At 65.8% G+C, this 22,495-nt stretch overlaps 1 protein-coding gene across 6 annotated transcripts in view; it reads left to right on the forward strand.

Moving 5' to 3' along the window:
- Positions 1 to 22,495, forward strand: part of PACS2 (phosphofurin acidic cluster sorting protein 2) — a 53,148-nt gene that overhangs the window by 25,203 nt on the left and 5,450 nt on the right. For 3 of the 6 annotated variants that reach the window (XM_032341576.1, XM_032341577.1, XM_032341572.1), the window contains exons 2-19: positions 5,409 to 5,496; positions 7,597 to 7,686; positions 8,760 to 8,885; positions 10,236 to 10,398; positions 10,875 to 10,948; positions 11,210 to 11,290; positions 12,382 to 12,441; positions 14,454 to 14,611; positions 16,342 to 16,432; positions 16,584 to 16,658; positions 17,170 to 17,312; positions 18,159 to 18,291; positions 18,565 to 18,669; positions 18,811 to 18,917; positions 19,219 to 19,373; positions 19,654 to 19,764; positions 20,046 to 20,154; positions 20,866 to 20,898. In XM_032341576.1, the coding sequence (XP_032197467.1) occupies positions 5,409 to 5,496; positions 7,597 to 7,686; positions 8,760 to 8,885; positions 10,236 to 10,398; positions 10,875 to 10,948; positions 11,210 to 11,290; positions 12,382 to 12,441; positions 14,454 to 14,611; positions 16,342 to 16,432; positions 16,584 to 16,658; positions 17,170 to 17,312; positions 18,159 to 18,291; positions 18,565 to 18,669; positions 18,811 to 18,917; positions 19,219 to 19,373; positions 19,654 to 19,764; positions 20,046 to 20,154; positions 20,866 to 20,898 (1,902 nt within the window). The remainder of the gene's footprint in view (positions 1 to 5,408; positions 5,497 to 7,596; positions 7,687 to 8,759; positions 8,886 to 10,235; positions 10,399 to 10,874; positions 10,949 to 11,209; positions 11,291 to 12,381; positions 12,442 to 14,453; positions 14,612 to 16,341; positions 16,433 to 16,583; positions 16,659 to 17,169; positions 17,313 to 18,158; positions 18,292 to 18,564; positions 18,670 to 18,810; positions 18,918 to 19,218; positions 19,374 to 19,653; positions 19,765 to 20,045; positions 20,155 to 20,865; positions 20,899 to 22,495) is intronic. The other 3 variants (XM_032341573.1, XM_032341574.1, XM_032341575.1) reach the window with 3 other exon arrangements.

Genomic DNA, 22,495 nt, shown 5'->3' on the forward strand with positions numbered 1-22,495 from the left:
GTCTGCAGCCCGACCTGCCTGTTACCCCCTTAGCCAGGCTCAGGACCGTGGATGGTCCCACCCAGAACCGCATCCCACCCCCGCCGTGGCTGCTGCACCCCTGGGCTGCTAGTGCGCGCCTTCCAGAACGCCGCGGTGGTGGCCTGATGTGCAGGGCCCAGCCTTTTGGATCTGGGCGCTCTTCCCACGTGGGGGGCCAGCGTGGGCCCCTGTGCGTGTGTGCATGCTTGTCTCCGTCGGGGCTTTGCTCCCCTTGTCCCCAGGCAGCCTCCTGGTGCAGTGGGCCGGTTCCCTCCTCTGTGCCTGACGGGTGTCTCCAGGCGTGGGCCTCTGCGCACACAGCCACCGTGAGGGTCCACATGGAGTCTTGGCGTGGACGTGCGCGCCGAGCGGTCCGGTGTTGGAGGCACGCGCACGGGAGCACATCTAGTGCCTGTCAGCCGCGCCGTCAGCTCGAGGTCGCGAGTCCTCGCTTCCGATGGCTTGTTCACGTCTCTCCATGGGCTGGCTTACTGTCCGTGTGTCTTCTTTAGTGACGTGTCTGCAGATCTTTTGCCTATTTTTTAACTGGGGTCTTGATTTTCCTACTGTTGAGTTAGGTTCTTTATATATTCTGGATCAAACCCTTTGTCAAATATGCACTTTGCAAGTATTTTATCCCAGACTTAGCTTCTCTGGCTACTCTCGCACAAAAAAAATTTTTAAAGATTTTATTTATTTATTTGACAGACAGAGATCACAAGTAGGCAGAGGCAGGCAGAGAGAGGAGGAAGCAGGCTCCCTGCTGAGCAGAGAGCCCGATGCGGGGCTCGATCCCAGGACCCTGAGATCATGACCTGAGCTGAAGGCAGAGGCTTAACCCGCTGAGCCACCCAGGCGCCCTCTTTCACGAAACTTTGATGACGTCCAGTTTCCCTGATTTCCTGCGTCTGTGGCCCCTGCCCGCCTCCCCTGCGTCTCCTTTCCAAAATCCTTTCGAGTATCCTGGGTCCTTTGCCGTTGCACACACACTTAGGAACCAGCTTGTTGTCATCTACGACAGTGTCGTGCTGGGGTTCCCGGGCTCTGAACCGTAGATCCGGCCTGGGGAGTCTGGGGAGTGCTAATGCCCGGCTCCCCTGTGCCTGCTGACCCTGCGCTGGCTCCTTGCCCTCGCTTGCAGGTCCTGCGCTGGCCTTGTTAAATTTAGGTATTCTCTTTCTGTTTTGGAGTTGTTATAAATGGGAGTTTTTAAAAACTGGCTTCTAATCGTTCATTGCTGGTGCGTAGAAATGGGACTGCTTTTCACACGTTGAATTTGTATCGTTGCTGTTGCTCAGCCCATTAGTTCCGGGGGGTTTTCTCTCCAAACTGTTGCGTTGTCTGCAGAGAAGACGGCAAAGCTGAGTGTTTCCTTTTCCAGTCCTTGTGTTCTTTCTTTCTTTCTTTATTTTTTGGGGAATATTTTATTTATTTATTTGACAGAGACACAGCGAGAGAGGGAGCACAAGCAGGGGCAGCGGGAGAGGAGGAAGCAGGCTCCCCACAGAGCAAGGAGCCCGATGCGGGGCTGGATCCCAGGACCCCGGGACCACGACCCGAGTTGAAGGCAGCGGCCTAACGACTGAGCCGCCCCTTCCCCTTCTGCCGTTTATTTACTTTTCTTGCCTTATTGCGCAGGACAAGGCTTTAGCTTTGTGCCGTGCCGTAGGGGTGTGAGGGCGCAGCTGTGCCTCCGGGTCCTGGGGTGGGGGCGTCCGTCCCGCCGCCAGCATGACCTCGGCTGGCCAGGACGTTCTCTTCTGTCCCTGGTTCACCGAGAGTTTTAACCACAAGCGCGGTCGGATTTTGTCACGATTTGTTTAAATCATTTGAGGAGATTTTTTTTTATTAAGATTTTATTCATTTATTTGTCAGAGAGAGAGTGAGCACAGGCAGAGCCGCAGACAGAGGCAGAGGGGGAAGCAGGCTCCCTGCGGAGCAAGAGGCCCCATGCGGGACTCGATCCCAGGACGCTGGGACCATGACCCGAGCCGAAGGCAGCCCAGCGACTGAGCCCCCAGGCGCCCCCATTCGAGGAGTTTTTATGATTTGTCTAAGTGAGCCTGTGGATGAGGTGAGTCTCACTGACTGGTTTCCAGCGAAGACCTGCCCGCGGCAAACCCCGCTGGGTCGGTGTAGGAGCCGCTACGTTTACCTACAGTGAATTCAGTTTGCTGATATTTTCTTGAAGATCTTTACGTCTGTGCTCATAGAGGGATATTGGTCTGTGGTTTTCTTTTTTGTGTGTTTTTGTCTGGTGTTGGAGTCCGGGTAATTCCTGACCCTCATAAAATGAGCTGAGATGTATCCTCCCGTTTCTGTTTTCTGGAAGAGATTACGTAGAACTGATGTTTCGTCCTTTGATACCTGGTTCAACCCGCCTGGAGCTTTGTTCTTCAGAAGGTTTAAAGCTACTAATTCAATTTCTTTGGTAGATGAGGCTGTTCAGATGCTCAGGGCCTCCCCGAGCCCGGCCGGCCGCGCTGCGCTTACGGGTGGATACGTCGTGGTACGTGGCATCCAAGCGCCTGGCCTGACCCGCGGCGGCGGCCGCGTGGCCTCTGCCCCTGCGTGCCCCCGTGCGATCTGGGTTCTTTCCTTCCTGGTGGGGCTCATGGTGTCCTCTCTTTTGTCTTTGTTGGGCGGGAGACGCCATCACTGTCATGGCTCTTCGGTGTGGGGAGCTCTTTGTATTCGTTTGGTATTTTATTCCGGCGGCCTCTCCGCTTCCGCTCCGGGCGGGCGTCCGTTTGTCCTGGCTGCTCCCTTGCTGCGCTCACTTGCCTGCTGAGGTGAGGCTCCGGTGTGAGCGCGGGGAGGTCTCCGGCTGCCGCCCTCGGGGCTCGAGCTGTAGCTCACTGAAGGTCGGCACAAAGTATTTCTGGATCCTTCGAGTTTTCCTCCCGGGCCCGCGTGCTGCTTACGGTCCGGAGTGGTTGGTGATTCTGGCCTTCTGTCCGCCATTGATTTCTTTTTGTTTGTCTGTTGTCAGTCGGCTCCACGGCCAGCGTGGAGCTCGAACTCATGACCCGAGATCAGGAGTTACGTGCTCCGCCGACAAGCCGGCCAGGCGCCCCCACGATTGATTTCTAGATGAGTCCATCGTAATCAGAAAACGTACTTTACACGACTTCAGTTCTTTTTTTTTTTTTAAAATATTTATGTATTTATTAGTGAGAGGCAGAGCGCAAGCACAAGCAGGGGGAGCGTCAGGCAGAGGGACAGGGAGACGCCGACTCCCGGCGGAGCAGGGAGCCCGAGGCAGGACTCGATCCCAGGACGCTGGGACCATGACCTGCGCGGAAGGCAGACGCTTCACCGACGGAGCCACCCCGGCGCCTCACGACATCAGTCCTCTTCAGAGCGCTGGTGCTCCTCTGTGCCTGGCTGTGGTTGGTCCCCGTGGGTGCTCGTCCCCGTGAGCCACAGCTTTCACCATTCTCTCTCTTTCCCAGTTCATTTCCTGCAGAGCCAGAGTGGCCTGGTGGGTGGAGCGGGCTGTGCTTCCCATGGGCACCCGCGGGTCAGGGGCCTTGCTGGCCGGGGAAGCCCTCGTGTCTGTCTCCTGGCTCCTCTGGGCTCCGTTGAGGGCACCTGCTGCCCTCGGCACCCTCGTGGCCCCGAGTGCTGCACCGTGGCTGGCTGTGGGCCCAGGACGGGAGTCGGTGGTTTGCACTGGTCTTGGTTTGTGAGGGGGACTGCGTGACAGCAAGACAGGTCAGTGCCGGTGAGAGGAGGGTGTACTGTTCACCGCCTCCCAGAACAGGAGGCGCCGGGCCCGGGGCCGCGGGGAGGCACCGGGGCTGGTCGGGGACAGAGGGACCGCAGGTGAGGCCCAGACCAGAGGCGTCACTGGGGTTTCTGCGGGCGAGGCATCAGCTCCGGATCAGCTGGTCGGAGTCACTCCGGTGGACCTTGAGGCACAGGGAGCCAGGAGCAGCTCCTGGTTGTCTGCTTCCTGGGCCTGGGTGTGCAGGGCAGGGGGCTGTTAGGTTGGCGTTGAGGGTTGGACGAGGAGGGGTTCAGAGTACGGGCCCTGGATCCAGGAGGGCTGTAAGCAGCCCTGGCCGGCTGTTGGCCATATAAGTACTGGACGTCAAGTAGATAAATACGGAATCTAAGAAAACACAGAATAGTGGGGTCTTCGTTTCATGCCTGGGATGTCGGTGGGGTCTCCTTAGGAAGCCCAGGATGGGGGTGGGTGTCTCTGCTCCGTGGGCGGCCGGCAGGTGCTCACGGAGCCCATGAAACCTTCCAGAGCCACCCTGTTGAGTAGACCCAGGCCCTGTGTCCAGACCTGAGCTCCTGGCCTGGTCCTGCCGCTCCCTGCTGCCTGGATAGAGAGAATGGGGAGTGGAGGGGGCCGGGGTCTTCCTTCTGGCGCCCGTGTCCCCATGCCTCCTCTGAGGCAGACAGAGGAGCGTTGGGTCTCTGGATCAGAAGAGGGGCCATGGCAGCATCTGCCCCGCTGTTCCGGGTGTAGACGCAGACCTTGCTGGCTGAACGCAGGTGGGCATGGGGTGTGCGGCCCCAAGGGGGACCTGTGTGACTCCGGGGCTTGATGCTGCGTGGGTGGGGTGGGGGTCTGCGGTCCCCGTGTGGGCCCGGAGCTGTCCCCGTGAGCACCGGGCTGACATCCGATCGGGAAAGTGAGCGAGGCTTCCAGGAGCTGCAGGCGGGGCCCAGCCAGTTTGGCTGCGGCATCTGCCCCGCGCAGACCCTGGGCTCCTCTTCCCCTGGCTCCTGGACGGGTGGCTCTGCTGCCTTTGGGACCATGAAGCCTCGGGCGGCGAAGCGGTCCTGCATGCCAGTTTGCAAGGCAGGCACGGCCGCTGCTGTTTCCCAGCCAAGGACCGGGACATGAGGACCAGGACCGAGGCCCAGGCCTCCCCTGGGCAGGGCCCTCATGCCCCGCCTGCACCCCACGCTTAGAGTGGTGATGCCAGCACAAGGGTTCATGGATGCTCCCCGTGGGCTCAGGGGCATGGGCAATGAGGGGTGGGCGTATGCAGAGGGGTGACCGGAGAGCTGCTGGTGTCTCCAGGGGCCCTGCGCAGGCCGGGGAAGGGCAGGCCAGTTGGGGTCTGGGCTGCGATCCTGGCCTTCATCGGGGGGGGGGGGGCGGGGAACGGGGCGGGGCGTGCAGAGGCCTGTGCTCCGGGAGCTGGGAGAGGGGCTCCATAGCTGGCACCCGGTCCCTGCGGGCTCCCGGCCTGCCTGCCCACAGACCTGCCTGGAGCCGCCCCGCAGGCGGGAGACCCCCCGGCCCCCCACACGGGCTCTTGAGGGGGCCACGTTGGGGGCCGGCTCTCCCTAGGATGGGGCCTTCCTGGGGCTCCGGGAGGTGTGGGAGGGTGCAGTCCCCGCTGAGCCTTTGCCCTTGGCAGGTTGTGCAGCCTGACCTTGAAGAAGCTGGTGGTGTTCAAGGAGCTGGAGAAGGAGCTCATCTCGGTGGTGATTGCCGTCAAGATGCAGGTGAGGGGGCCCCAGCCGCCTAGGGCGGGAGGGGCCAGCACACCAACCTCTGGACCCTCCCCTGGGCCTGGGGCCGGGGAGCCTGCGGCTGCCTCAGGATACAGGGGGGCCTCTGCCCCTGCCGCTTGACAGGGAAAATGGTCCCAGTGCGCTGGCAAAACTAGACCCGCAGGCCCAGGCTCTGGAGCCCGCGTTCACGGGCCGTGGGGTGCTGGGGACGCGGCCCGGGCCTCCCAGTGCGGGCCCACCGGGGCTCGCCGGCGCGTGGGTCTCCGGGCCCTCGAGTCAGCTGAGCGCTCACGTGCGAGGCCTGTCTTCAGCTTCCCCGTCGGTTGCCGCCATCTTTAAGATCCGAAGAAACCCTTTGCTTCCCTGAAGAGGCTGCGGTAACTTCCCGTCAGAGCCAGGCGTGCGAGGCTGCCCGTCGGCTGCACGGGGACCGGCCCGTGGGGGACCCGCCTGCGGCCCGGGCTATGCTCTGGGCCCCCTGGCGAGGAGGGCTCATGGTCTTGCCAGGGCTTCAGAGCGAGGTGGAGTTCACGCACCCCTGATCGCTGAATCTGCCACCGTTGACCTCTGACACGACCGCCTCCCCATCCGGGAGCCGCGCCTTTCCTGCTACCTGAGTGCCCCCTTCACTGGCTGCCCCGTCCACTCCAGTGCCCGGCATCTCCCACAGACCCTCCGCTGGGCCATCTTCCCTGAGACACGAGACCTGCTCCTGTGCCCTCAGCAGCCCCCCGCCCCTCAGGTCCCCGAGGGCGTGGGCCGGCCTGCCTTCCCCGGGGCCTGTGCCCGCTTCCCTGTGCCCGCTGCCTGTGCCCACTTCCCTGTGCCCACCGCCTTCCCTCTCCCAGCCAGGCCGGTCGGCTCCGGTCCTCTGAGGGGTCTGGTACAGAAGAGGCATAGGGGCCACAGCCCGACCCCTGCACAGGGTGCCACGTGGCCCAGAGGGCATCCGCTGGGCAAGGCACCCGCGGGGGGCCAGCCCCGCCCTGTGCCCGGGACCCTGCCCGTCGCTCCTGTCTGCCCGCACGTCTGTGCTCTGCCCCGGACCCACAGCCCGCTCCTGCCCTCAGCCGCTTGTCTGCCCGCTCACCCCGTCGGCCGCCTTTGGAGCCCCAGCCCCCACACCCTGGTAGCCGCTGCTCTTTGTTGCTCTGAATCTGATGGCTGCTGGTGCCCGGCAGGCAGGGGTCACGTGGTGTCCATCCATGGCCTCCTGCCCTGGCCTTCCGTCTCCGCTCCGTGGGTTGGGGGCAGCTGTTCTGGAAGCTGTACTATGAGAAGATCTGTGACCCATTCGGGCTGTATTTTGGTATATGGTTTCAGGCGAGGATCTGGACGTTTTGTACTAATGATTTGTTACTATTTAGTAATTTTTCCTGGTGACGTGAAGGGTCGTTATTAAATAGCATGTTTGTCTTTTATCCATGTCTGTGTGTTCTCGGATGTGTTTCTAGACTTCTGGTCTCTGACCCTGGGCCAGGGCAGCTGTGCTGTAATTAGAACCCTCTTCTGCCACACTGGGCTCCCTGGGGAGGCGGTCACTCACCTGTCCACTGTCGCAGGAATGCAGAAGGGTCCTTGCAGGCATTATCCTGTGACCCCTGCACCCCAGCATTGTCCCGTGACCCCCCAGACCCCAGCATTGTCCTCTGACTCCCCCGCACCCCACTGCTGGATTTCCGGGAGTTACATTAAATGTGGCAGGGAGCAGCCTGGACCACCTAAGGGAGGACTTGGAGGTCTCAGGATGGGACTTTTTTTTTTTTTAAGATTTTGAGAGAGAAGGAGAGAGAGAGCATGAGGTGGGGGAGGGTCAGACAGAGAAGCAGGCTCCCCACGGAGCAGGTGGCCCGATGCGGGACTCGATCCCTGGACCCCAGGATCATGACCTGAGCCGAAGGCAGAGGCTTAACCCACTGAGCCACCCAGGCGCCCCAGAAGGGGACATTTTTAAGGCTCCTGACAAATCTCCCCAAGGGTGTGTTTGGGAACCTGGGCGCTGCTGCCTGATCTGTGGGTCTTCGCTGCGGGGTTGGAGGGAGCGATGTCCTGTGCGAGGCCACCGTGGGAGCCGGTCCTGTTCTGTCCCAGGGCTCCAAGCGGATCCTGCGCTCCCACGAGATCGTGCTGCCCCCCAGTGGACAAGTGGAGACGGACCTGGCGCTGACCTTCTCTCTGCAGGTGGGCCCGGCACGGGGGCTGGGGCAGCGGCCCCGCGGTGTCCTCGCTCGGTCGTGCTGCACGTTAGAGATCCCACCCGCCCTCCCCCTCCCGCGCTACAGAACGCGCAGAGGCCCAGACACACTCTCGGGCCGTTGTGGGGGCGGCCGGCTGGTTCCCTGGGAGAGTGTGTGACTCTTGATCTCAGGGTGGTGAGTTCAAGCCCCATGTGGGGTGTAGAGATTACATACATGAATAAACAAACTTTTAAAAGGCCATTTGGTCCCGGGGAGGAACACAGACCTCAGTTTTGGAAGTTTGCGGGGCACAGGGGCTTGGTGCGTCCAGGACACGCCGCTCCCAGATGACACAGACCCTCCTCCCCCGGGACCTCCAGAGCCTGAGTCTGTGGTGGGAGCAGGCCGGCCCGAGGCCCCCGCAGGCGTGCACCCTGCCCTCTGTGCTCTCCGCACCGTGGCTGAAGGCGGGCACCATGTAGATCCGCAGACGTGCTCAGTGTCGACCCCCTGCAAACCCCTTTGAGTTCTGTCGCCTCGCGGGAGCGCAACCCATCCGCGGGGATCCCGCCAGCTCCCTCCTCCCGCCCGGGCGCCTCTCTGTGCGTGCGGCGTGGCTGTGCCTGGGGTGGGAGCCCGTGACCCCAGCTCTGCTCCTGCGGGAGCTTCTGGGGTCCGTGTGAAGGTTTCCTTCTGCGAGACTCGCTTTCCTGGCACATCGTTTACACGCAGCTCCCGGTCTCGAAGCGCGGGAACACGGCGCAGGGTGTGCAGCTTCTGCACGTGTTAAGGGATATTTTGCGAGCCCTGCTTCATGCCTGTGACCCTGCTCTTGCAGAAGGCTCTGGGGTCTCCGACCAGCACCCCTTCTGGGGCCACGTCCGCTGCCGTCCACGCCGTGGTCACGTGCACTGGCTGACCCTGCTCATGACCAAGGGGCCCTAGCCAGCTGCTCCTGTCAGCCAGCGGCGGTTGCCCTGGGTCCCTGGTGGAGGCCTATGACAGCCCCCAAGGCCTACTGGTGCTGGGCAAGCGTGGCGCGGGGACACATGGCAGCCGTGACCCCCTTCTCTGCAGTACCCTCACTTCCTGAAGAGAGAAGGCAACAAGCTCCAGATCATGCTGCAGCGGAGGAAGCGGTACAAAAACCGAACGATCCTGGGCTACAAGACGCTGGCGGCGGGCTCCATCAACATGGCCGAGGTGCGCGCATCCCCGCCCAGCCAGAGGCCTCCGCCCGGCCTGACCCCACGGCCCAAGCCGCCGCCCTTTGGCCGTGGGTGGGTTCTGGCCCAGCGTGGGTCCGTCCTGTGCCCCCCCAAGGGAGAGTGTTCTCTGGGCATCTGCGTCCCCTCCCGTGGGCATGGCCCTGGCCCGTGGGCTGCCCAGGTGGGCGGCACGCGCTGGCTGGTGGAGGAGGCGAGGAGAGGACGTTCGCGCAAACGGAACCGACCGGCTGCCGCGGCTGAGTCTCAGAGGACCTGCGGTTCCGTGCGTGGGGCTCGGGAGGAGGGTTCCGGCTCTGCCCCTGCCTGCCACAGGGCCTTTGGGAGCCTTGGGCTGGGCCCTGGAGGAGGACAGCCGAGAGCCCTCGTGGCCTCTGTGCTTTGGGGCCTTTACCGCATGGGGTCGTGTTCAGGGCTGTCCAGGCAACGGTGACGCTGTCGCTGCCCAGCTGGGGGAGGGCAGGGCTGACCCCCCGCCCCTGCCCTGCTCCTCTGGCCCAAGAGCCCCGTGCCCACGGCACCAGGTCGAGCCCACCGGCCTCCTGTTTCCCCTCAGACCCTACCTGCCTACCACTCCCGACAGCGTCCCTCCAGGCAGGTGGCACGGGTGTGGGGTTGTGCGGAGGGAGGCCGGGCACGTGTCTGTCCAGCTGCGCACACGTGGGCCCGGGGACGCGTCTGGGTGCTGGCTGACCTTCCTGGCTTGGTTTCTGAGATGGTAGTAGTCACAGACATTACCTTTCCCCAAAATTTCATGTCCGCACTCAAGAGTTGGCACCCAGGTCAGGCTCCCCAAATTAAACATAATCGGGTCCTAAAGTCCCGACACCTGGATTTGGTCCAGTGAGCCCCAAGGCAGAAGGTCCGACCCGCAGGGGTGTCCTCCGCGATGTCACTGGGCAGGGCGCAGGGGGCGCTGCGCAGCGTGTGAGCCTGTCCCCGGTCAGCTGGAGTCTCTCATGACCGGAATGGTGGCAAGGACTCTCTGGCCTGGGGAGGTGTTGGCTTTGCCGCTCAAGACCCCCCCACCCGTGCTGGTGGCTGGTCCTCCTGGGGGCCCCACGGACACGGGTCCCTGGACGCAGATCCCGGGGCCTAGTGGCCCAGAGTCACAGCCTCACACACAGTCTGCTCCTGCCGCAGCCTCTGGACAGACCCTCCCTCCCTGACAGTTGTCGGTCGCTGGTGGCTGGGCCTGGCACTGACCCCCAGAGTCTCAGCCAGTGTCCTCCTGCCCCACGGACGTGTCTCCCACCGCCCTCCCGGCCCCAGCCACAGCTGCTGGCCCTGCCTCACGGCCCTTCCTAGCACCAAGTCCCGCCCCCAGGTGATGCAGCACCCCTCCGAGGGTGGCCAGGTGCTCTGCCTCTGCAGCAGCCTCAAGGAGGCCTCCGTCAAGGTGGCCGAGATCTGGATCTTCTCGCTGTCCAGCCAGCCCATCGACCACGAGGACAGCGCCATGCAGGCGGGGCCCAAGGCCAAGTCTGCAGGTGAGTGCGGCTGCCCGTGGCCCCCGCCTGCTGGGTTGGAGAAGCCGGGGAGGCCTGGGGTGTCTGGCCTCCAGCCCCGCCGGCATCACTGTGGCCACCCTGGGAGCCTGGGCCGCAGGCGCGTGAGCTCAGCCGCTGGCAAGTCTGGGCTTGACCGCGGTGCCTTCCAAGGTCAGGCACGGGTCCTAGCACGGCTGTTGCCCCCATCACAATGGCAGCTGCTGTCCCCCGAGGTGTGGGAGGGCATGCAGGGGCCCAGTTGGGCAGGAAATCTAGGCTGAAGCATCTGAGGTCCACAGAGGCCACCGTGGGAGTGGGGAAGCGCAGGCCTGCTCCCCCCGAAGTCCACCTGGGGGGGCGGGGACTGCGCACGGCTCCCGGCAGGTCCAGGGGCCCCGAGCTCCGGGCGCCGCCTCATTGCCGGGACACCAGTCGGAACCTCCGGGTGCCCCCCCTTCCGCTTGCTCGTTCCGTAGATAACTACTCCGAGGAAGAGTACGAGAGCTTCTCCTCTGAGCAGGAGGCCAGCGACGATGCCGTGCAAGGACAGGTAGGCCGGGCCTGGTGTGCGGGGCCGGGGCCCTCAGACGCTCCGTGCCGGGCCTGGTGTGCGGGGCCGTGGCCCTCAGAAGCTCCGTGCGCGGATGCGGTGGGGACGGCTGGGGGCCCCCGAGCCAGCGTGAGGGAGGGAGATGGGAGGCCGGACCGGCCCCTGTGTGCTGCTGGCGCCTGCTTCCCGTCCTGGGGGGTCCTGCCGCAGCCCCACCAACGCTCGGGGGTGCCCTTGCCAGCCCTGTGCTTGTGTCCCCAGGACTTGGACGAGGAGGACTTTGATGTGGGGAAACCCAAGAAGCAGCGGCGATCGATAGTAAGAACGGCGTCCATGACCAGGGTCGGTGGAAACTGGTTTTACTAACACTGGGGAAAGGGGGGCTGGGGGCTGGGGGCCCCGAGTGGGGGTTGGGATGTGAGGCAGCCGTCCGGGACCCCCATGGCCTGGCCTCTTTGGTGAGGCGTGAAGGCGGGGAGACTCCATAGCCTTGTGCCGACAGGCGGGCCACGAGGCACTGGCCATCGTCCATGGGAGTGTCACTGGTGGGGTCCTTGTGCTTATCCCGGGCAGCTGCCCCTGGTCCAAGGGGCCGGGCATGGGGGCAGTGATGGCTGACCTGCTCAGGCTGCTCCACGAGCAGAGCTGGGGAGGCTGTCTCTGTCCCGTGTCTTCAAACAGACACGCTGTTTGAAGCCGGTGCCTTGTTTCTGCACTCGGCATCTGAGCCACGCAGCAGGCACGGTGGCCCACGGGCTTTGGCGGGGCCGTCCCGCTTCTCATCTGGGGGAAAGGTCCAGGCAGAGGCCTTAGGCCATCATAAGATGCCTACCACTGGGCACAGAGCCCTGCGGGAGTTCCCAGAGCCGAGCTGCCCTGTGTGCACGGGCGCGGCCTGGGCCGCACACTGGCAGCCACAGATCCCGTGGGACGCAAGCTCAGCCCCAGAAGCCCCCACCCCTCTGCCAGCAGACCCAGGCCTGGTCCCGGTGTGGCAGGGGGAGCGTGCCAGCCCCTCTGGGAGCCTCGCTTCCGGGTCCAGAGCCCTGATGCCCGTGCAGGGCTGTGGGGAGCTCCTTTCTGGGGACACCCCCTGAGGGGGGCAGGGGCGGCTGGCTCCAGCCTCGGAGACCCAGGGCCACGCTGGGCAGTGGGGCTCCGGCTCCCTGCTGAGCCCCACCTTCCCTGCCCGCTGTGGGCTGGCTGCCGGGTGCTGCTGGGGCCAGGTGGGGCCTTGGGAGGAGCCGGCAGCCTTGCCGACTCGGAGGCCCTGGAGGGAGATGCTGCCCGCCCTCCCCTCCCCCTGGGTCTGGGCCCAACCCCAGCTGTGTGTCAGACGCTGGGGAGGGCCTGGCCTCCCTGCCACCGCGCCTGCGTGTCCTCCGAGGGGGGCTGCCCCCTTGGGTTCTGAGTCTGTCCTGCTTGTCTCGCAGCAACAAAACTTCAAGCAGAAGGTCGTGGCACTGCTGCGGAGATTCAAAGTGTCGGATGAGGTGAGTGACCCCGCCTGGACGGCGAGGCCCTCGGTGTCCTGTGTGACCAGGGTCCTCGGGCACCTGGGCCGCATCCTGGCTCCGCCGCTGCCTGTCCCGCGGCCCCCAGGCACCGTGTCCTTGTCTGCGGGAGCGGGCCGTCCCACCCCTGGGGCACCTCAAGGCCCGGGCTGAGGCCGTCCACCCGCGTCTGGAATCGCAGCCCCGCGAACGGCCCGGCGGGGGGCTGGGTGTCGCTCGGCGGTGTGCCCGTGCGTTTGTGTTCTGAGGGTATTTTCGGGCCGTTCTCGGTTAGTTCCCACATGCCCCACGGCCGACGCGCTCTGTCCTGCGGCTTCCTTCCGCTGCTTCCTGCTCCCCAGATGTGCCCGGAGGGGCTTGTGCAGCTCTTACAACTACAGGAGAGACGCGTCCGTTTTCTTTTTAATGCGGGCAGAGGGGAGTTAGTCCAAGGTCCTAGAGCCGCCCGGGAGCGGTGGCGTGTCACTGCCGTGCGTGGTCGTGGCCGTGGCCGCTCATCCACACGCCTGGAGGCCTCTCGGGAGTGTGGCCGCGGCTCTTCTCCGAGGGTCTCAGCCTTGGTTTCTCTAGATCGTCCGCAGCTTCTGTAGGGTCCCTGTGAGACCCCCAGCTGTCTGTCTGCGGACCAGCTCGTCCCCGGACTTGCACGGAAATGACAAGGACGCCGAGGCCACTCCATGGGGGAGGGGAGGCCTTTCACAGCTGGTGACAGCACAGCCAGATGCCCACACGCGAGACCTGCACCGTGTGCGGATTAGCCCCGTGGGTCAGAGACCTACGCAAGTGCCTGTACCGCAGAACTCAGGAGAGTGATCTTGGCTGCGGGGCCCGGCCGTGGGGCTTAGGCAGCACAGCAGACGCACAGGCCGCCAGGAGAGCCGGGCGAGTCCGTCCTCATCCAAACATGGATGCTCCTGTGCTCTGAACTCCCAGCAGGAAGATGAACCGGCGGCCGTCACCTCGAAGGTGTTTGCAAGTTATAGACCCGTAAGGGAGCTGTGCCCGCCAGACCAGAGGCGCCTCACAGCCCCAAATAGACACTCCTGACGAGAAGTTAACGGTCTGGCGCAAGAGTCGGTCAAAGGCCCCGACTAGAGGTTTTCTCTGAGCAGAAACCTGAATAGCCAGGAAGCCCCGAGACGCTGTGAGGCGACCTCCCGAGGCTGCAGAGGGTCGCCGTGACCTCGCAGGGTGGTGTGCAGAGGCGCTGACGGGTGGGGAGCAGCCGGACCGCAATGCCGGCGGGAATGGCTCCAGGGCAGCCGCTGCAGAACACAGCCGAGCCGCTCCTCCGAGCGTCAGCTTGACCCTCCCCCGGCCATCCCGCTGGCCGATCGATCCCGCCGGCCGTCCCACACCTGGTATCAGCTCACAAGATCCAGGATGTCCACACGAAGACTGAGGGGCAGACAGTGCCAGGAGCTTTGTCTGCGGCAGCAAAGCCTGGAGGGTCTCATCCACTGGCGGCCGGCTAGGCCGAGCCACGTTCAGGGACGGGCGGGCAGTGACGGGACGTGGCTGGAGGCTAACAGCACAGACACCTCTGGATACAGCTGCCCGCGCGGGCAGAGCCCCATGCCAGGGGCTGCACACTGTGTAACCACTTTCATGACGTTCTGGGGGAAGCCCACACGTGGGGACAGAAGTCAGCTCAGGGTTGGGAGGAGGGAGCCGTGAGAGGGTGGGGGGCCCCTGGGGAGGGAGGCCTTCCAAGCCCTGAGCCCCATGCGGGCCTGTCCCAGGAGGCACTCCCTGCCAGTGTTCCTGCTCTGCATTTCTCTGTGGAAGCACGAGCCACGAGGGCAGAATGGCCCTGCTATGCCCGGCACCCGGTGACCGGAGGTCCCAGGGGTCACCCCAGTGTCTGGCAGAAGTGGGTTGGGGGCATGTGCTGGAGAGAGGGTATTTGGTGGCTCTGTGTCATCTTCCTGTCTGTCCTGCCAAGGGGATGCCCCCCCAAGCCAGCCCTCCCACATCTGACCTCACTGTAGGTCCTGGATTCGGAGCAGGACCCTGCAGAGCATGTCCCCGAGGCAGAGGAGGACCTGGACCTTCTGTATGACACGTTAGACATGGAAAACCCCAGCGACAGTGGCCCGGACCTGGAGGATGATGACAGTGTCCTCAGCACCCCCAAGCCAAAGCTCAGGTGAGCGCACACGCCGCCTCTGCCTGCCCCCGGCCCCAGGCCCGGCGGGCACAGCCCTGCCATCCCCTGTACCGCCGGGGCCTCAGGCAGCGTGCAGCTGGGGCGTGGGCTCTGAGTCAGGGAGGAGAGGCGTGCATCCGAGCAGACAGCCCGGTCTGCCGTGTTTCGGAGGGAGAGCAGTGGCAAAGGGACAGGATCAGGCATTCTGGAACGATCTCTCTGGAACCCACCGGGGGCGGGAAGACAGGAGACCCGTTAGCAGGCACTGGGGTCGACCCTGCAAGAGGTCATGGTGTCAGAGACGGAGGGCGAGAGCTCTGGGTGGGGACGGTGGTCAGGGGTTCCCCAGGGCCCGGCAGGGCTGAGCGAGGCCCCTGACACAGGAGGGGGCCGGCCGGGCTGGCAGGCCTGGGGCCGTGGAGCTCTTCGTGCACTGGGGAGATGGGGGACCGCAGAGCGTCGCTGTTGCGCGGGTGGGAGGGGCGGGCGAGCAGTGCTAGCGCTGGTCCCCGAGGAGCCGGGGGTCGGCCTGGCTGGGGCAGGAGACCACAGGAGGCCCCGGGCTTGGGGTCGGGGGAGGCTTGGCCCCGGGACCCAACACTGTGTGGCTGCTGAGTGGGGGCCGTATTGGAGTCCAGAAGATCTGTGGCTTTCTAGTTTTGCTTTTAATGTTTTTTGTTTGTTTTTTTTAAATGTGAGAGAGAGTGCACACACACACAAGCGGGAGTGGGGGACAGGGGAGGGGGAAGCAGACTCCTTGCTGAGCAGAGAGCCCAATGCGGGGCTCAGTCCCAGGACCCTGGGACCTTGACCTAAGCCAAAGGCAGACGCTTCCTGACTGAGCCCCCCAGACACCCCTTAACCTTTCGATCCAAGTCAGTGGGACAGAGATGCGCGCGGGGAGGGCGGGCTTTCTGTGCAGGTGGCCTCCAGCCCCCCACCGTGGCCAGTCCCGTAGTGGGCGTGCCTGTGGCGTCTGTGGGCTCTGGTCTAGGTGTCGGCCGTTGGCCTTTGCTGCAGGTGCCTCTCGGGGGTCCGCGTACCGTCTCAGCCCACCACACGCCGCCGCGCCTGTGGCGCCTCCCCCAGCAGAGCCGGCAAGGCTGCCGAGGCGCTTTGGGCTGGGCCGCCTTCAGCTGGGCCGCCCTTGCCGGTGGCGACCCTGCAGAGCCCGTCGTGGGCCAGCTGCTGTTCCCAGTCGCGGGGCTGTGCGTGGGCATCTCGGGCCCTGGTCCTGCCCCTGCGTTTCCCTGTCCCCAGGTGGCACACACCCCACCCACCATTTCGGCCCGCGCTGTGTTCTGAGTGTCTGAGTTCCCTCAGCTCCGCCCTGCTGTCTTGCAGGGGGCGGGGGTGTGGACTTGCCGGCCTGGGGTCGCTGGGCCTGCTGATGGCAACCTGTGGTGGTCTTGGGCTGCTGCTGTGCTGCCGCGAGCTGGCCGTGGGGCCTGAGGCTCCCCGCACGCCCGTGCTGCCGGCCACCCTTCCTGGGGAGAAGGCCGGGAGTGGGTGGGTTTCAGGGATGCGAGCCGTCTCCAGCGGGCGTCTGAGCGGGCGGCGGCGCCAAGAAGGGCTGCGGGTGGCGGCGCTCAGGGTCCTCCGGGGCCGTCGTTCCCGCCACCACCCAGCACCCCCAGCTCTGCGTGGCTGCCGGATCCCGGGAGCACGGGGGCCGGACCTTCAGGGTGGGGAAGGCCCTGGAGGGTGACCTCTGTCCACCCCGCACCCAGGCCCTACTTCGAAGGGCTGTCGCACTCCAGCTCGCAGACAGAGATCGGGAGCCTGCACAGCGTCCGGAGCCACAAGGAGCCTCCGAGTCCGGTGAGCAGACGCAGCAGCCCTCTCTCCCGCGGGGGCAGCTGTCTCTTCTGGGTCGTGCTGAGGGGAGCTTGTGCACGGCCTGACCCCGTGCTCCTGGTCTGTGGGGCCCCAGCCTCCTGCTCAATGCCTGATTCCCATCTTGTCCTCACAGGCCGACGTGCCTGAGAAGACCCGGCCCCTGGGAGGCAAGCAGCCCAGCGACAGCGCCTCCGACACGGTGACCCCCGTGAGTAGGCGTGGGCTCGTGCCTTGGGTCAAGCATAGAGCCGCCGATGCGCTGCCTCTGGGGTCCTTAGCCCCGTCTCCCAGGGCCAGGGCACAGAACCACAGTGAGGGTGCCCCCACCCCGAGGGACGGTCAGGGTCCCCCGGAGTCACCCTAGTTCCAGGAGGATGGGGGCGTTCCCCCTGCCTTGCTGTCAGCTCTGTGAAGGCTCCGGTTGTCCCTGCCCTCGTGGCGGTTCCCAGGGACAGGGTCCTGGGCTGCGGCCAGGTTCGTGGGAGGCTTCGTGCTGGGCTCCTCTGGCAGCCAGGGCCGGGAGCCCCGTGGGTGAGAATGGAGGTCGGCTCAGCTCCCCAGGGGGAGGTGTGTCTGTGCCCCATGTGGAGAGCTGTCGGTCTGAAACCAGCCCACACACCCCCACCCAAACCAGGGGCTCCTCGGGCCTGAGACTGTGGCCTCAAGGGGAGGGCCCTGTAGGATGTGCTCTGCCTTCGGGCCCCTTCTCTGCATCTCAGAGCACGCCCGCCCCTGGGGAGCAGCCGGCACAGCCTGAGGACAGCCCGGAGGCAGAGACCTCGGCTCTGGACCTGTTCGCGGAGAAGCTGCCGCCCAGCGGACGGATCACCAAGACTGAGTCCCTTGTCCTCCCCTCCGCCAGGTGACGGGACGCCCTAAGCAGGCGGGTGGGCGGGCACGGTACCCGTGGGCCAGTGTGGGCGGTGGGCCCCCTCTGACTGCATGGGAATCGCTTAGAAGCATGGGGATTTCGGGGCCCACCCCGGAGAGCCACGTGGGACCCCCACCCCGTGTTTGCAGCAGCTGCCAGCAGGCCTTTGGGGCTGAGGTGGACCGGTGTAGCCCTGGGTGCCGGTGTGGAGGGGGCGTGCCCAGCCGGGCCCAGAGCCTGGTGTGGTTGGCGGGGCAGCCCCCAGGCTGTGGTGGTGCTGGGTCCGCCGTGGCAGCTCTGTGGGCCGGTACCCTGCCCCTCACGGTGGGCGTCATGGAGGTGGGGGTTCTGAGCGGCAGGGACCCAGGCAGCTTCCCAGTGGAGGAAACTCCCGCAGCATCTCTTACCCGTCCCCGCTGCCATGTTGGTCCGTCCGGGGGTCACCTCGGATCCCCTCCTGGGGATGTGCTCTCCAGCCTATCCCGTCACCTTCCTTGGGCACCTGGCCACACCCTCTGGGCCACCACACATGGCCACTGCCGCCGGGCCCTGCGTTCCCGCCCCAAGACCCACGGGGCTGGGACCTTGGGGCGGCAGAGCCCCCTTCTCAGGGCCGTGGCTCTGCACAGCCGGCGCATGCCTTTTGTGTTGGGCTTTATGCCCACAGAGAAAGCGCCTGTGCCAAGTGTGGGCGTGGCTGCCATGTGGGCCCCTTGCCCTGCCTGCCCCCTCCCTGCCAGCCTGTGTGAGTCCGCCACGGCCCCCGCCGCCAAGCAGTCCCCTCCCCTGGGTTGGTGAGCACATGGGCCGGCCCCAGCCTATGCTGCTTCCTTGCAGGTCTGAGGGGAAGCAGGCTGGCCGCCGGGGTCGGAGCACGTCCCTGAAGGAGCGGCAGCCCGCGAGGCCGCAGAACGAGCGTGCTAACAGTCTGGACAACGAGCGGTGCCCGGACACGAGGAGCCAGCTGCAGGTGTGCGCTCTGGGAGGGACACAGGCAGAGGCCACAATGCCCAGGGCCGACCCAGTGCTGCTGGCTCCGGGGGGCGGCAGCCCAGCCACGTCGTGGGCTGTGACGGTCCCTCAGGGTCTTCGGCCCAGTGACCGCTGTCCAGGGCAAAGCTGAGTTCCTGAGCGAGGACGGGGCCGGCCTCTCCTGCCCACTGCTGGGAGCAGGAGGGGTCCGCTGGGCGGCTGAGGGGCTGCAGCACGCCTCCTACCCATGCGGGGGGGCCTGTGTCTCCAGATCCCCAGGAAGACCGTGTATGACCAGCTGAACCACATCCTCATCTCTGACGACCAGCTTCCTGAGAACATCATTCTCGTGAACACCTCCGACTGGCAGGGGCAGGTGGGGACGGGCCGGGTGTCCTCCCTGTGGTGGGAAGGGGGGGGTGGGGGGGTGCCGTCCCCGCAGCAGGGGTGGGGGTGCGGTGCTGGCGGGCGGCCGGGGGCAGCGTTGGGGCCCAGGCCGCGCCCTCCTCGCCCGCAGTTCCTGTCAGAGGTCCTGCAGAGGCACGCGCTTCCCGTGGTGTGCACCTGCTCTGCGGCGGACGTCCAGGCGGCCTTCAGCACCATCGTCTCGAGGATCCAGAGATAGTGAGTCCGCCTGGGGCCCCGCTGCGGCCACGCCCGTGGCTCTGTCCCGGGAGCGGGGGCGGGGGCCGACTCCGGACGAGCCCGCACACAGGCGCGGGCAGCCCCGTCTTCTGTCCGGGTCTGGCAGTCGGGCGGGGGTCGACCTGGGTGTTGGCGGCCGTCTCGGGGTCGTGAGTGGGCCCCCGTGGCCCGGGGCTCAGCCCTCCTCTGCCCGGGGCCGCTCGGGCGCGCGGGGAGGTCCTGGCCGCGGGGACGGCTCCCTGAGGCGCCGGTCCTCTCTGTCCTTCCTGCGGGGCCGCAGCTGCAACTGCAACTCGCAGCCGCCGCCGCCCGTGAAGATCGCCGTGGCCGGGGCGCAGCACTACCTCAGCGCCGTGCTGCGGCTCTTCGTGGAGCAGCTGTCCCACAAGACCCCCGACTGGCTGGGCTACATGCGCTTTCTCGTCATCCCACTGGGTGAGGGGCGGGGGCGGTGGGGGCGCCGGGGCCCCCGGTGCCGGCCGGGGAAGCGAGGCAGGGCTGCGTGTGAGTCCCCACACGATCCAAGCCCGCGGGACGTGGCTCTGTGTCCGTGGGCTCGCCCTGTCGGTCCCTGGGGGGGCACCAGGTCCTGGGGGGGGAGGCTCGCCGGCCCCGTGCACCTCTGCGGTGGCCCCTGCGCCCCCCGGGAGTGGGGCAGGGCTCTGAGGGGCACCAAGCGGCCCATGTGGCCTGATGGCCTCCCCTCGGCTCACAGGCTCCCACCCCGTGGCCCGGTACCTGGGCTCCGTGGACTACCGCTACAACAACTTCTTCCAGGACCTGGCCTGGAGAGACCTGTTCAACAAGCTGGAGGCCCAGAGCGCCGGTGAGGCCTGGGGCCCCGGCCAGGTGGGGCCTCCCTGGGGAGACACGGGGCCTCTGCCCGGTGCTCCCCGCCAGCTGTCGTGGGCCTCAGAGTGGGCTGGCCGTGGGGGCCCCTGGCGAGGGCTCCCAGGGATTTGGAGACGCCGTGAGGGCAGGAGGTCCCTCAGCCGGCCTCAGCAATGCCACTGCTCCTGGGCTAGGAACCGGGCAGCCCCGGAGACAGCACGCAGGGTAGACGGGGAGTGTGGCCCCCCACGGACCCCGCCTGGCCTTCTCGTGCAGTGCAGGACACGCCAGACATCGTGTCGAGGATCACACAGTACATCGCAGGCGCCAACTGTGCCCACCAGCTGCCCATCGCGGAGGCCATGCTGACCTACAAGCAGAAGAGGTACCTCGCTGGGCCACGGGCGGGGTGGGGTGCGGGGAAAGGGGAGGGGCCCCCGCTCCATGCCACGGACACAGCCACCCGCAGCCACCGCCCCCCATAGGCCTCCCCACCTGCTCTGGTCTCAGAGCCTTTGGGCAGCACGGTCAGCAGGGACAAACCTGGTTGGCCAAGGGACGGAACCAAATGGGGCTTGAGAGGGGACCCTATGAGTGGGTCTGGCGGCCCCAGATCTCCTCGGAGCCCGTCAGAAGGAGCCCGTCAGGATTCCTCTCCGTAGTGTGCTGGAACTTCCCACAACAAAGGTTAAGGGAACACCCGTCACATGGCCCTGTCCTGGCCGGGACCTGCTCTGGGAACGCAGGCCCAGGCTCCTTCAGCCTCCTCGGCTTCCCAGGCTGGAGACGTGTTCTTGGCCCGACAGCGGGCAGGTGCGGGTGCCACAGCCGCGGCCAGGCAGAGGGCTGGCGGCCAGGCCCGCAAGGGCAATGGGCCCCTCAGGGAGGTGGGCTGAGGGCCAGGTCTGCGGCTGGCCGGAAGAGGAAAAGTGTCTGGGGTCCCGTCTGCGGGACACTCGTGGCTCTCCCCGCACGAGATGGGAAACCGCAGTGGCCGCCTGGCTCACAACGCTGGGCTCTTCCCGCGCGAGCCGGACGTGCTGCTGAGCCCGTGATAACGTCTCTGTGTTTTCTCTTTTGGTGGCTTTCCGAAAAGGAAAAAGAACTTTCACTTTGACTTTACCCTCAGGTACCGCTGTCCCTGGGTCTGCGTCCGTGTCCCCGTGCTGGTCTTTAGGGCTGTTTAGCAGTAAGAGCCGGCAGGGGGGCGTCCCATGTCCTGCCACCCGGCAGGCAGGGCCCCCCCAGCCGAGCGGCAGGTGGGTGGGCACCCCAAGCCAGGACTTGGCTCTCCGTCTCCGCCCAGCTCGGAGGAGCGCAGAGCACCGTGGGCTGACGTCATGGTGGGCAGGCTGTCCTCTGTGCGCCGCAGCCTGGGGTGCCTCTGGCAGCAGCGCCGAGTGGAGTCCGTCCACGGAGTCTGTGCTGAGGCCTGGGCACCATGTCCTGCAGGAGAAGCAGGTGGCTGGGCCGCTGATGCCACGCGGACTGCGTGTGGACTTTCGTCCCAGCACAGCGTGTCTGCCGACCCGACTCAGGGGCTCAGCACCCTGGGAGGGCCGCACCACGACTGCTTCTGCGCGCGAGGCTGTGCAGGCCACAGGCGGGGGGCCTGCCCGGATGGCACGCTCCGAGCCTGGCTATGGGCCCTGCGCCCCGGGTTGCGGAGAGCGGCACAGAGCAGTTCCTAGCTGGGCAGCGGCTAAGCCGCCGTGACCCCCACGCTCAGTGAAGGGCTTTTCACCCGCGTGACTCCCTCCTTCAAAACCTGCGCTCTAGAGCCACGCTTCAGGGTGCCCCCAGAGCTGCCCTTTTTGGGGGGCTCCCCTTGCCTGTCCTGGTGGCCTACGTGTCAGGCCCCCACCAGGACGCTGTTCCACTCTGTCTTGGGTTCTTTCTCTCCTGGGCGAGCCCACCAGCCCATGGTCTCTGGGCCCCCGGCAGCCTCCTTGCCGGACACGTTAGGAGGAAGGGTCTGCGTTCCTCCATGGTCCTGCTAAACGAGCCTTTGTGAGCTAAAGAAAGACCAGCCGTGGTGAGCCTGTGACTGCTCCAACCGCCCCGGGGGGCCATGCTGCGGACACCCGCAGCCTGCTTGCTGCCTGGCACCAGTCTCTTGTCTCCCCAGCCCGGGTTTAGGGGACCCTGGCCCTCGTCCTGTGTCCCTGCCCCCACCTCCGCGCCACAGTGGTGACACCAGCACCCGGGTGGGGCCCAGGGGGGCCCAGCGTGTTGGCCGCCCTTAGAGCCCGAACAGGAGGTCAGGAGGTGGCCCCTGTTGGCTGGACAGAGGACAAAGGGCTTAGGAAACCCAGGAGACGGTGGGCAGTGGACTTGGCCCTCAGGGCCCCATCTCCTGCCCCTGGAGAGCGCCTGCAGACAGTCTACACTGCCCACAGCTCCCGGCATGCCCTCAGACCCACACCCGCTGCGCGCAGCCCCAAGAGCTCCCCGGGGGCACGTCCAGGGACGGCGAACTGCGCCCCGGCTCCACACCCCCAGCGGCGAGCCGAGGCACAGCTGTGCTTCCCCCGTGTGGTCTCATGGGCTGGGGTGCGGGGGCCCCACCACGGAGCCACACGTGGGAGCCTGAGGAGTCCTGACCTCTGCCCCACCCAGAACAGGTCCGGAGTGCAGAGGCCTCGTGGCAAGCCGGTGTCCCCCCTGTCCCGCGGGCGCGTCCCGGGCTGAATGTTGTCTGCATGGCCAGAGGCTCGGCTTGCGGC

The sequence above is a fragment of the Mustela erminea genome, chromosome 5 (genome assembly GCF_009829155.1).
Source record: "Mustela erminea isolate mMusErm1 chromosome 5, mMusErm1.Pri, whole genome shotgun sequence".
Taxonomy (NCBI): Eukaryota; Metazoa; Chordata; class Mammalia; order Carnivora; family Mustelidae; genus Mustela; species Mustela erminea.